The sequence below is a fragment of the Falco peregrinus genome, chromosome 6 (assembly GCF_023634155.1).
Source record: "Falco peregrinus isolate bFalPer1 chromosome 6, bFalPer1.pri, whole genome shotgun sequence".
NCBI classification, from domain to species: domain Eukaryota; kingdom Metazoa; phylum Chordata; class Aves; order Falconiformes; family Falconidae; genus Falco; species Falco peregrinus.
Window position 1 is genome coordinate 22,393,487 of NC_073726.1, and position 13,656 is coordinate 22,407,142.

The 13,656-nt window shown below is 42.7% G+C and overlaps 1 protein-coding gene across 4 annotated transcripts; it reads left to right on the forward strand.

Annotated features, from left to right (window-relative positions):
• Positions 1-1,740: 1,740 nt before the first annotated feature.
• On the forward strand, positions 1,741-13,462 carry SMKR1 (small lysine rich protein 1). 4 transcript variants are annotated; one of them, XM_027783719.2, is made up of 3 exons: positions 1,931-1,990; positions 7,368-7,434; positions 9,953-12,000. In XM_027783719.2, exons 2-3 carry the CDS (start codon positions 7,423-7,425, stop codon positions 10,154-10,156), a joined length of 216 nt encoding a protein of 71 aa, XP_027639520.1. In that variant the 5' UTR covers positions 1,931-1,990; positions 7,368-7,422; the 3' UTR covers positions 10,157-12,000. The 4 variants fall into 4 exon arrangements, with proteins under 4 accessions (XP_027639519.1, XP_027639520.1, XP_027639522.1 ...); XM_027783721.2 differs by lacking the exon at positions 1,931-1,990 and adding an exon at positions 3,354-3,929; XM_027783720.2 differs by lacking the exon at positions 1,931-1,990 and adding an exon at positions 6,646-6,970.
• The last annotated feature ends 194 nt before the right edge of the window (positions 13,463-13,656 follow it).

Sequence of the window (13,656 nt, forward strand, 5' to 3'; positions counted from 1 at the left end):
TAAAGATTAAATAAGCACAAATAAATTAACAAGCCCCAGCTAAAGATGGCAGACATCTGAAGGGTCTGTGAAATATTTCAGTAGTAGGAATGCATATAACTACTACTATTTTCAGCCTGTACTAGGGTTCAGAGCCCAGGACTAGCTGGAAAGTTCAGGACTTTTTCTGTGGTATTTTGGCTCATATTTTCCTATCAAATGTGCAATTTCCCCATCAGGCCAGGGTCCTGGGAATTTAGCTGTACCTCTGTGTGGTTTTATGTATCCTGACACAAGGGACACCCCTTGGTGTATCGGTTCCTTTTTTTCTTCCCTCACATGGTGCCCTGAAAGAGTCACACACTGAAGAGTCTGGAGTGGTGGTTTTTTTCTGGTTAACCCAATTACTCCCCTTGCTTTATGATTCCTCTGGTATTCTCTGTTTTACAGCAATTTAGAAAACAATCTAATTCCCCAACAACTATGTGTGAATGTACAGGAAGTGCTATCAATATATCCAAATCCTTTTAGTCTTAATAAACTAAGGTCATGAAGGTAAGTGTTTCTTCAAGGGGAAAATAACTAGCATAAATTTGGGACATCACTTGTAAAATGAGTTGATAAAAAGAAAGGTCTTTCTACTGAAACCAGAGGATCTCCCAGCTTAAAGCAGTTCCAGTTTCTATATTTTACCATGTATTTATAATAAAGACTTAACTCACCTTTGATGTGAACTTCCTAGCAAAAGCTGAGGCTTAGAGACTGTCTATATTATAAGCACTTAATCATAAAGTACAGGAGAGCACACTTCATACCTTCATATGATTTATTTCCTTACAGGATAACCTTTAGGAACAAGAAGCCTAAATTGATTACGTAAATTTAATCAATCTAAATTGATTGATTAAAGAATCAGAAAATTAGAAAAGCTCTGGTATTTGGTTCAAAACTTCCCCCACTCCCCAAGAGGCTCTTTCCCACAATGTTTATGTTGGAAAAAAATAACCAGTACATACACAATGTAGTCTTTCTACATTTTATATTTAAATAGTGCTTGAGATAAGGTTTCTATGACTTTTCAGTGCCTTCTATTTTTACTGAGGTAGAAAATAGGAATACAAATGCTTACCTGAATTGCCTGTATGGTAGAGGATGGTACAAACTGTTATCTTTGAATGTTTTCACTCATTCAAACTGTTTCCACTACCACCACCAAAAGTTATGCTTCCTAGAGATATACCTCTACACAAAACCTGAACCTCTGCATAAAGAAGTCGCTAGGGAAAGGTACACCTTTTAATTAATATTTGTTTCTTATCACATAGTTGTCACAAAGACTGTACTTCTATGGAGATGTACCATGTTTAGTGAGGGTTTCTTCTGAAAAGCTGGAAAATGTGGGTTTCAGTTCATGCTGATAAAAACTGCTGACCCCGCTAGGGACTACACAGCACTCAGCAGAGCAGCTGTGGGGCTGAAATGCCAGTTTAGCAGGAACAGAGGGAACCTCTATTTTAATAAGTTTATTCCACTTACAGACAGATGTGGGAAATTCAAACAATGTAATACTCCAAAGACTTTCCCTCAAGGTGTTTGAGCAGCATATTAACTGAGGCCCCTCTAGCAAACTCCGTTACCAGTACTTCGTACAGTCCTATGTGTTGCTTCTCTAACAGTACTAGAAAAGACTTCATCCTCCTATTGCATTCCTCAAACTGCAAGCAGGTAGCAGTTTAAAACTTTGCTTCATGGTGAGGATTTTCTTCTTAAAAGAATCTCAAAAGAGCTAGGAAACAGCAGCTATGGAATAATAATTTTGACATATAGCAAAAAAGTTTCAGAACAAAGTTTCTGGTGGTTTCTGTACAGCTGAAGGAACATCTGTTATCTTACCCCAAACATGACTGTTGATTCCAGGAATGCTCGTGTGTTCTCAGTTCCTACTCTAACTGGTATATGCAGAGCTTTACTTTTTTCAGCCTGCAGGTGGTGGCTGCAAGTTTCACCATCGGTAAGTCATTTTCTTCAGTACTTCAGTACAGATTCTTCTATTTTTAGCCTTCTTTCCTAGGGATGTAAGGCACATGCAATCACACTATTAGTTTCTCAGTCCTCTATAGGCAACTTTCCAACTGGTTAGCTAATTTCATGAAAATTTGGAGGATAAAAGGCCTCAAAGATATGAAGTTCCTTTCAGAGTTGGGAAAGTTGGCAGCAACTCTATTACCTCACCAACCAAGGCAAAGACAGGGGGAGTTCAGCCATTATCCATTTGGGCTGGCAGAAAGCAGCCCGTGTTCCACACTTGTGTAATGGCTGATGGATCTGTGTGTGCCTGGCAGATGACGGGGTCAGGGAAAGAGGAATTCTGTTCTGCAGGACATAGGGAAGGCTCATGGTTAGTGCTGGGAAAAGACAAGAGGGAAAGCACTGCAGGGAAAGGATGTGAATCTGTATGACACTGGCTTTTCATTATTTCCACAGTTTGTTAAAACAACTTGTTAAAAAAAAATATATATTATCAATTTGTTGAAGTAGTGAACTTAAGATATTATGTTTCTACCACCACACACTTCTCAGTAGTCATTTGATTGTCTGTCTGGATGTGGTCCCCTGCCTCTGCATATACATTTTTTTTCTCTCTGTGAAAATGACCATAACCTAAATATCCTTTCTCTTATGAGAATATTTCCATAAAAATAATGATACTGAGATGTCCTGGCATGACAGCTGTCATAGCTAAAGCACTCTTTATTTATCCAGTTGTAGCTACAGCCATGACTTTATGAGGCAAACTACTGGTAGTTTGCAGAAACTTACCTTAATTATTTATCAAAAGCCTCACATGTGTAACTTGTTTTGTAGCCAAGTCCAAGCATCTTTACAAAATACAACAGTTGACTGCACAGGCTAACTTTTGTCTCCTTATTCTAATATTTCAGACATATTTGTCACTACTGTTACTTCTTTTTAGCCTCAATAGTGAGTATAATGTTGTCTCTTGACACTTGTGTTTGCTAAAAGGAGATAATGAGTATAATTATGATTGCTTCTTTTACACCATGTGGTTTGTTAATAAAAATTACACAATATCATTCTTCCCTGAACACAGTAAAAAAATTTTCTTTCATTATTTCTTTCATTATCCATCCCAAGATGCATTCAAAAGTGTTTTGCTCAGAAAATCTGCAGACCTTCTTTCTGAGCTATGCTACCAAGCCTTTCCCTATTCCCTCTCCATCTTTTGCTTCTTTCACTGTCTTTGGCTCCTTCTAATCAGGCATGAGGCTTCCTCTGAGATTTTCCTCAGCAGTAACTGTTCTTTTGCCCGGGCTACTTTAATCTCAAATAGCTAACTGATTCAGCTGCCTGTGGCCTCTTAGAGACAGGAGAGAAAAGGAAGAATAGGAGCTTAGACACTGAAAACAAGACGCAAACTACATCTTTGCCTGGACCAACCAGAGACTAAGGTGCTGTACCTTTTCAAATGGCAAGGAACCTCCACAATTCTTCCTCTCCATTGCCCTGAAAATGGCCTATGAGACAGGGTAACAGTATCCTTCATTTTCTTTCACCACTAAATACAAAGAAGTTCAACTGCTCCATCATTTAGTCTGAGTAGAAGAGAGATAACATGCTCATTAGCCTCAGTGAAATTCGATATTCCTCACTGATCAGAAAGCAATTCCTTCTGAAGAGCACATTCTCCTGGATCCCTCTCGTGGCAACAGAGAACAGTCGCAATAGAGAAAAGGCTGGTATTTTCCAGAGGAAACAAAATATCCACGACAAGGAAAAGAATCGGAGATGTGTATTTTCTACACTGAATGTCTTACCACTTGTTCGTGAAAACATGTAACATGTCCCGATTACAACAGAGAAGTTTTTTCCACTGGATTCAGAAAGAGGCCTGCATCCTATTCACAGGAACAGCATTCAAGCATTCACAGGTCAGGCACTCAAACACATTACTTTGGAAAGATAAAATTATGTTTTCCATTAACTCAATCCCTTTCAGCTCAAGATAAATAGGTCTAATGGTTTCCATTCTATATTTCTAAATTGCTTTTCAAAACATCCTCCTCAGCAGCATCTTGCTCCCTGCCGACACCCACACTCAGCCACGACGCTGGGTGATGACCCAGCTGATATTATTTCCAAAGTTTCCTGGTCTCATTTCTGCATCCAACCTGCACTCCTGGCTCAACTTTCCCTCTTGATAAAAGAGATAATAATTAGACCTCTATTTTGCTAAGGAGTGCCTTTGCTCTTTGCTTCCTCTATTCCTGAGCTCCTCCTCTAGTCACCCACTGCATTTTGCTGTTGCACTCATTCCTGTCATTTAGCTTTTTTTTGACATCTAGTCTTCAAGCAGTGATAATTATTTTCCTTCAATAGTTTCCTCCTGACCGCCTTCTTCCTTTCTTTCACCAGTACTTTTATTTATATTCATGTCTTATTAGGTTCTTGTTTTCTTTGTTGTTCTCTTATTTTGTTCTCATTTCTGGGAGTTCTTCTGATCATTCTTCATTAAACTGCTTTTTACTCCACTCAGTCACTGGTCTGGCTCGTTCTCTATATCCACTTCTATTTTCATGCTGAAATACCACCCCTGCCAACATTTCCACCACTACAGAGTAGTTCTGTCCTCCTTCAGTACTTGTACATTCACAGGCAAGTATGTCCACTCAACTACTAGTATTAGAAAAACTTCTTTAGAGTCTGCATACCTTCTAACTACCGCATCACTTCACAGTGTCCAAAGCAACAGCTGAATGCTTGTTAATCATTATTAATTCTGTGAGATGGAAATTTGTGTTTGTAATAAACCCAACAATATCTGTAGCCGCCAGGAAGAGGCGAAGAGTGGGAAAGATGGTTGGATGTCTTTGTAAATGAGATTTATAGCCCTCTACCCACAGTCCCTTCCAATGCTGATTTATTTAAATGTCTGTACATAGCAGACTATAATATGTACAAACTTCATACCAGGGGAGAAAACAAAGGCTGGACAGCTGTTATGTCCAATAGGCAAACTAAAAAAGTAAAGGCATCTCTATTCCCAGAAGTGGATTTTAAAAAATGAAATGTTATGTTGGCCTTTATTACTTACCATTGTATTAAAATGATGAGCATTTCTGATATATGAAACTTCTTTTATAGCCTCTCGTTCCCAAAATGAAGAGAAACCTTGTTTTGTTAAATTAATAGTTATAAAAAAAAAAAAAAAAAAAAAAAAAAGCTGTCTTCCTACAGGTTGGTTCATGTCACACTGCCTTTAAATACTGCCCCGTCCCCCCCACTGCAATGTCAGCACATGCTCCTGCCAAACAGCCTTGGGACAGGCTGAGCTGCGTTAACATTTCCTCAACAGAGACATTAATAGTGTCTCCCTCCCACACTGTGCAGCTGATGATTTTCATGAAACGCATAGAGAATTCATGTATTTGAACTCTTACTTCTGCATCAGTATCGGTTGGAATCAGCCAACCAACTCCAAAGTTATTGCAGACGGGTTGATGGGCAGCCTGTATGCCAGTAAAAACCCCATTTCTTTAAGAAATCACACTAAAATAAAAAACCCTCTAAGCTCCTACCTGTCAAGATTTCAAATAAGAGCTTTAAAACATGATAAAGTGCATCCTATGGGTTTACATACCAGAGAACAGATTTAGAGTGGTTAGTGTTTGAGAGAAAAATAAATGCACGATCTAGGCAGACTCATTAATATGTTGGGGTTTGGCAACAGTGAAATTGTGAAGTATTTTTTTCCTATGAGGCAATTCAGCTCCTACTGTTGTTTTTCACTTGTACTTTTCGATTTTTAGCACTTTACAAGTGAAAGCCTGCTGCTGAGGGACACAGAAGAGACACTGGTCTCCCATCCTTCCTCCAAATTTTTTTAAAAAGTGTATTTATGAGCACTAGTATCTTGGCTGTGAAAAAAATGCTGCCTAAAAAAGGTGCAGAACACTGAAATGAACCCTTCAGCTGTCTGCTCCTCCCTCCGACCCATCCACCTCCATTGCTTCCCTTGGGTCTCAGCGTAATTTTTAATACCTATATGGGGATTTCGAACTCACAAAACTCATGCATAATTTTTGGTGCCTGCTGTGCGACACTGTGGCTCTCCAAGGAGGCAAAAGAAGAGCTTTTTCTATTGTTTCTGTGGTAAAGGACGCTGGGTCACTTGGTTAAACAAAGAGCGCCCCCCGATTTTCACACTGCAATAGCTAAGAGGGTGAGGGCGCGGTCTGCTCCTCCCTCAACAAGGGCGGGAAGCCGAAGCTTTTTCCCAACCCGATGCTTTTTGCCCACAAATAACGTGAATACTCATTAGACAGTCTACTGAACGTTAGTCTTCCCTATAACTTTGAAAAGCACAACTTTCTTCTCTCCTCCTCTCAGCTACAAGTTGTTGTGGTTTGGTGTTCTGTTTTTTTTTCTCCCTTCCCCTCACCCCACTGACCTTTTGCTAGTACTTTAGGCTGTGGGTGGAGCAGCGTCTTTGTGCTTTGTTTCTCGCCCGGCTCCCTCTGAGCGCGGAGGGCGGGGCGGCGGCGGCAGCTCCCCTCAGCGCCGGAAAAGCTTTTCCCGCCCTTTTCCTGACGCGCCCGCTGCTACCGCTACAGCCGCTAGCGGCGCGCGGCTCCGCCCCACCCCGCTTCCCGCCTTCCACTGCGCGTGCGTGGGCCGGGGAGGCGGCGTGGGTGCCATGGCAACGGGGCGCGGGAGGTAGATGGGGGGAGGCTGCGCCCGGTGGTCCCGCTCCCGCTGCAGGCAGAGCAGGGGCTGCGCTTCAGCGTTGTGTTTTTATTTCTGGAGCGCTGTGTCTCTGTGAGCCAGCCGGCTGCCTCTCACCCCCCGGTGGCGGCGGGGCAAAGGCTGTGGAGAACTTGTCTTTCCGCGCGGAGGAGGCTCTCCCCCCGACTTCGCTCCTTCTGCCTGTGCCAAAGGGGAGGAGGGGGCAGGGTGCTGTGGAGGCGGGGAGGTAAGGTCCTGCCGGTGGGCCGCGGGACGGGGCCGGTGGGTGAGGGGGGCTGGAGCAGCCTGGCAGCGCTGCCGTGGGCGTGGGGCCGGGCAAGTGCCTTCTGCAGGTGGCCGGCACCGGGCTGGGGTTCAGGCTCTCCTCTTCCCCCTGCCTAGGCGTGCGCTGCTGGGGTGAATCTCAAGGGCTTTGCTGAAAAGCTCGGAGTCCTCGACTCAGGCAGTTACTAGGTGACTTCACAGGTGATTGTCTACAAAGAAATGCTTTTAGCTATGATACGTGTCCACCTGTTTTTGCAAGGAACTCATTTTAACTTTTTTTCCCCCCCTTTAAAATTTAGAGAGGAATGATACTAGTGCTTTGCACAGTGCGTTACCCACTGCATTGCTGTGTGTTGCAGGGTCCATCTTCAGGGCCTGATGTGGAGTCCCACTGCTCTGTAAAAAGACTTCGACATGGCAATACAGGTTTGACTCTTCTGGAGTATTGATACCACTTTTTAAGGAAATAAAGTTAAGCTGCAGGGTATAAACTGACCTGACCAAATTTACTTTTTGTACAAGTATGCACCTGATTCTGACTTTTAGCTTTTCTTGCTTTTCATGGGTATGGGCTGTAAAACTTTGCACACATCCTATAAAGCCTCAAATCTTACTGCTTGTAGGTGAATGAAAATGCTGCACAAATATGGATCTCCCAGTACTTTTGAAGAGTGTTTGGATGTCATGCTGGGCTGTAGTTTAAAAACTCAGAAGAGATCAGGGTAGGAAGACTGATTTGTAAGAGTCCTGCCTATACACACTGAAAAAAATTTGCATCATGTCCTCTGGTTGCCTGATAAATGCATAAGAAATCCTGGGCTCCTCAGCTGGTGTGTGAGACGTTGGCTTCAGCACTGCTGTATGAGTACATAAACACACAAAGTGTTACGTAGCTTGTTAGCTTTCTGTGCTTTGGGAGCCGCTGCTCTTGGTTGTGCTCGAATGTGTGAGCTGACTGCAGACTACAGCTTAGTGATGCCCCATTTCATGAGAGATGGGAAACAGAAGACAAGACAGTTGCTGGCAATTATTGAGAACATTTAAAGCCTGGAGGTCAGAGGTATCTGCTGCAGGGGGACAGTGGAAACAGGCTGCTCTAGATGAAAGGCAGTCCCTCTTTCTCACTGCAGACTTAGCCAACAGTTTGCCTTTACCTATAAGGACCTCTGGACTTCTCTCTCTCTTGGGTTTTTTGGGTTGTGGTTTGTTTTTTTTTTACATTTTATTAAGGAACAGGCCAAATTCTGACCAGGAACCCAATCGTCCTCACAAAATCTGTCAGAGACCCTGCTGGGAGTGTGTAAAACAGGGAGTGTGATTCAGGTAACTGGCTGAAAAAACTGACATAAGCACCTTCTCTGAAGTGTGCACATTCCAGCACAAAGTATTCTAAAAATTCTATCCAATTAAGGTCTGCAGAAAAGGCTTGTCACCTTCTCTAATATATGTCTGAGTTCAAGTAGTTTGCAATCTGCATGACTGGAGGTTTAGGAAACAATCTGCTGTCAGCTGCAGCTTGCACGCTTTATTTTCTGTCTGATTTTTTCCTTCTGTGGATAGTGGTTCTGTATGTTTTATATAAAAATACTGACACTTTTTTTTTTTTCCCTTTTTCTTTACCCAAACATATTTCTTCACATTACAGTCTTGGCTGATTCTGAAGGTTGTATCCCTGACTGTTCTCATACCCCAGAGAACAAATGTTTGGCTCTTTTTGTACTGAACAGTACTGAGCTGTAAAGGGGCTCTTTAGAACTGATACCATGAAAAATATGCTACGTATACTGCTTTCCCCTAGTTTATGCCCAACTGATAGTTACATGTGACCTTTCTGGCTGTATCTGTGCTGACTCTTACTAATGAAGTGCTTGGATCCATGTAATTACAGTATGCAAAACCAGGCAAACAACAGAAATAGATGGGCAGATGCATAAAGTGACTTGGTATGTACTGAAAGTGCTCTTGGCATCAGACCAGAGATCAGATACTTTTAGTCACTCTTTATGTGTAAATACTCCCATTCAGCCTTTTCTCTGGGACTAGCTGTCCCTGCATCGACATTCCTGGGAAGCTGCCCACCTTCTGGCTCTGTTTACCCTCACCGTTTTCCTGCCTACAAAGCAGCAATGAGAGATCCTTCTGGGTCCCTGACACCATTTCTGTTGCTCGATGCCTGGAGGCAGTGTCTTCCAAGTAGACATGCTCCAGGCTTGTTGCAAGGAGTGGCCAGAATGGGTGAGAAAACAATCCAGGGAGTGAATCAGACTCTGGCAAATCCCTCTCAGAGGCCAGAGGCTGGGTGTTCAGGCACAAGTGCTAATCAACTAGGGTTAACAGGAGTATTTTTTTGGGCTGATCTAGGGCTTTGGGGAGTCTTGGCAACACCTTCCTACATACAGAATGGCAGAGTTGCTCCTTACATTTGTGTTACTGCTAATGGTAGAAGGGCAATGGTATCACAGAGCCTTGAAAAGGCTGCAGCTTTAAGAAGGAAGACCTGATTTTCTAGTTTATGACCCAGTCACAAGTAGACATGCAGTAGTGGATGAACATAGACTTGGCTTACTTCAAGATTGTATTGTAATGCATTATTTTAAAAATGCAGTTGAAAAGGATGTATAATTTCCATTGCGCACAAACTTTTTTTTTCTTCTCCAGAGAGAAGCACAGGGGAACACTAATTAGCTCTGTCTAGTGACTTTAAAGATTCTTACAGCCTACAGAGCAAATACGGATTTGGTGAAAGTGTACTAATGCTTGTGAGTCCACATAAAAATCACCACAGGGTACAGGAGTAGAGAGTCATGGGCTCTGAGCTAATACTGCAAGTCAAGACTAAGATGCAATGAAACAGCTGTTCCAGGATGTCTTGGGATCCTCTGCCCAGAAGTGAGACAATAAAGACACAGAACTGAGTGGTTTTCTGGCCATTTTCTCTCTGCAGGCAGTTAAAAGCAGCAAACCCAAGCGTGGCAAAGGCAAAAGCTCCAAGAAGAAAGGAAAGAAGATGGCGAAGGAAGTGGATATCCTCAGCCCAGCTGCCATGCTCAACGCTTACTACATCTGTCACAATGCCCCTGCCTGCCTGGCATTCCGGGGCTTTCCCTGGCCTGGCTCTCCCAAAAAGAAGGGGAAGAAAGGAAAGTAACCGGATGGCTGGAAAGCAAAGGACTTAGTGAAATCAAGCTCCCCAGTGAAGAAGAGACTTTTTTGCAGATTAGACTTGTACTGACCTCTCCAGTGGTTAGCTCAAATATTTTGCCATAATCACTGTTGTGTCCATACAAAGAGACTCTTATTATAGCTCAAGCACAGAGTGACAAATGGTAAGTGACACTGTGCCATTGTAATTTCAGCTGTGGCCCTTCACCCTCCAGCCCTGTGTGGAATAAAACATTGTGTCTGGAGGGTTTGTAGTGGAGTTTGCTTTACCCATACCCCTGCCGTTCTTTTACGGATGGGACATGCTCCCGGATATGCTGGTGTACCTCCAGCTGGTTTAATTGGCACTGGTGGAAACTTGAACTCAGAAATTTGATACCATGGTAAGGTTGACAGTGTTAAGTATGATTTCTATAACGTCAGCTTATCTGTCCTGAGAGTCATCCAACGCTCCCTCTCTGGGTCAACAAAGAGCCATGTGATGCCATCTGTGTATCTGCGTGATTCACCTTGTTCTAAACTAAATGGCTACCTTTGGTCAGATAAGCAGTGCTTGAAGCTCCAGCAAATCACCGGCCCTCCTTTGGCTGTAGTTAAAATCTGGAGATTTGGCTTAGATGTTATCAGTGATGCTGTTACACACAGTTAGAGGTTATGATGAACCCCCCTCCGCCCATCCAGGTCTCCCTTACAGGAATCTGCCTTAGTCCCAACATCCTGGCTAGAGACCACAAACTTTGTGTTACGGTTCATAGTTCTTTCACTCCATTCCCTCCACATGTGTTTAATGCCGATCTTGGTAAATTGTGAAGCAGCATGTTGAGTGAAACTGTACATCTCTCTCAGATCCTTACACTGACTGGAAGGATGCAGTGCAGTGACTGGGAGGGGTAAGGATACGTCCTGAACTGATGGAGGCTGTGGAGAGGTGGGGAGGAATGCAAAAGGGCTGCAATCTTGGAGAAAGAGTTGGGAAAAGAGAATCTGTAGTGGGTTAGAACTACTATGAGGGGAGATTTCCCAGTTCTCTAGGATACCCAAGGGACTGTGAGCCTGCAAGACTGCTCTTTAAACCGAGCAGTACTGTGATGTGCACAGGAAGTATCACATCAGAATTTCAGTTGCTGTCTTGGGGCTGAACATCTGTGATGCTGATCTGGCAGAGCAGCGAGCTGGCTCTCAAGGCTGTTTCTGACTTAAAACTCCAGGAGGTGCAGCACCTTTTTGACTTCCAGGTAGCTTTATGTTATGGGTAACAAAACAGGCAATTATGTGATCAGCCCAAACTGATAAAGCCTTATGCAGCTTTTCCATCTAAAATGTTCCTCTATGAAGATGCCTTGACAGGTAAAATCATAGCATTGCTTGTAGGCCAGCTACTGTTGTTATGTAGCTGTACATATGTATGTACTGCGCTATTCCACTGAATTGGTTTCATCTACATGTCAAGAAAATCATGGTGGATATTGTGTTTTCTTGCTAATTAGTTGGCAGTTGGCATGTTCTGATGAATCAGAGATGTGGTTTGCGGTACTAGTTTGTTCTGTTATGCATCAATGTGTCTTCCTCAGCATTTACTCATGTTCTTGCTTCCCCATCACCCACCAGGAAGTCTCTGGTCACAGCAAATAGTTTTTCCAAGTATAGTGTTAAGTATTTCCTCCAAGTATCAACATTCTAAAGCAAGAGATCTCTTGTGACCTCTGTATTTAAGATCTTGAGCTAAACATTTGAAAACATAAATTAAAAAAAAACAACCTTTTTGTATGATGCATTTACTACACATAACTTTAAGGAACGTGTGTTTCTGAGCACTGAGGTAGGAACTGCCTAACATCGCGGGAGGGAGCCCCTATCGCTGTCAGTTTGGGTCCCAAGGTCAGTTTGCAGGAGCAGCTGAAGAGCAGTACAATCTCTTGCCAAGCTGAAGAACCCAATTTAAGCAATTGCATGCAGACCAGGTGTCTGGGGAAGTAACTTCCTTCTGGGCAACTTATTCTCCAGCTACCTATCACAGCCTTGTGCACAGTTTCCTCTGAAGCAACTGTTACTTGGCCAGTGTGGGAGACAGTGTGCCACACAAGACAGGCAAGTGGTCTGATCTGATACAATGGTTACAAGTAAGGAAAGCCATTTTTACATCTGTGATAGACCAGAGTACAAAGACTTGCAAAGTTTTAGTATGCCAAAATTACTGGAAAAAATACTGAAATACCATTTATGTTTTCTCTTAAAATACCAACCTGAATTCTGCATGATGCAGTTGAGCACTTACCAAAAGGTGACCAGCAATGTGCAAAGGACAAAGACTCTGCTTTCTAGTGTATCTGAAAAGTTGCCATTCATTTCTTTGACAATAGATGAGAAAACCCTTCCAATCAGCCCAAACTGAAAAATGAAACACACTTTCTTTTTCCCTTTTACCTCTCTCATGCCTTGATCCATCTCAATTTTGCATGTAATTCAGGATCCCTGGTGGTAATAAAGACCAACAGACATCTCTAAAGAAAAGTTTGGACTTCAAATGGCTCGATTTTCTATTTGAATGTGTTGCTTAAGAGTGCTGCAGGCTCTGCTTCTAGCTTCTAAGGAAGACTCTGGCTCAAGTGGACATGAGTTGACAGGGAGTCTCTCCTGCTGCGGCGTGACACTTGGAGATATTTATGGTTTATCACAACCTGTAAGAGTGTGATTCTGTGGCAGGCTTATCTGCTTGCTGGGACACAGAACTTAGAAGCTGAGTTTATGATGAATAAAGCCTGTTCTGCTCAAATCCACACAGAATCTTTTGAGGGGAAACTGCAAGCTGGAGAGGCCCTTTGTTTTACGGTCACACTGCAAGGGAACTTCATGGCGTTATGTCCATTATGTCTTGCAGCGAGTCACATTTGTGTAGTACTTCCCTCATTTTGCTGTTACTGAGTAGTCAAGCACAGTGTGCTGCTTTGGGTACAGGATGTTTCCTGTAGGAAGTTGTGTACCAAAGCTGTTAAAAGTACACTGGATGTTGATTGCATGTTTGTGGGTGGGGCACAGGGGCAGGGAGGGGAGAGTCACAGGACTATTATGTGATGTAAGTGGTGGATACATATATAGATATCAAGAGTTTTTTAAAAAGTTATTATTCACCACATTTGGTATTACGAGTATTTCAAGCTGTATGTGATCAGCTGCTTTACTCTTCAGTCAGCATTTCTGTATTACCTTGCATCTCCTGGCATGTTATTTTCACATTAAGAAAAGCACTGTGGATCTTTAGGATACATAAGAAAAGCTTGAGAAGTGGCATGAATCCTTTTGTGTCATTTCTTATTTTAAGAAATGCACTGGCTGTTATTTCCCAGCTTCAGGGGAGGAGACCTGAGGACTTTTTTTGCTTATAAATGGTATCTCCATAATGAAGAGGTTAATATGGTATATTTTTGAAGAAAAACTTTCATCCAAAAGGTGTATTCGATGTTGGCACTCACTAGTGTCAGCAGAAGT

What these genes read in the sequence shown, in the direction of transcription:
- SMKR1 (XM_027783718.2), top strand. Translation starts at nt 1,880, where the DNA reads ATGACTGTTGATTCCAGGAATGCTCGTGTGTTCTCAGTTCCTACTCTA. An exon ending in GGCTGCAAGTTTCACCATCG is followed by an intron (nt 1,991 to 9,952) that starts GTAAGTCATTTT and finishes TTCTCTCTGCAG; the next exon opens with GCAGTTAAAAGCAGCAAACC.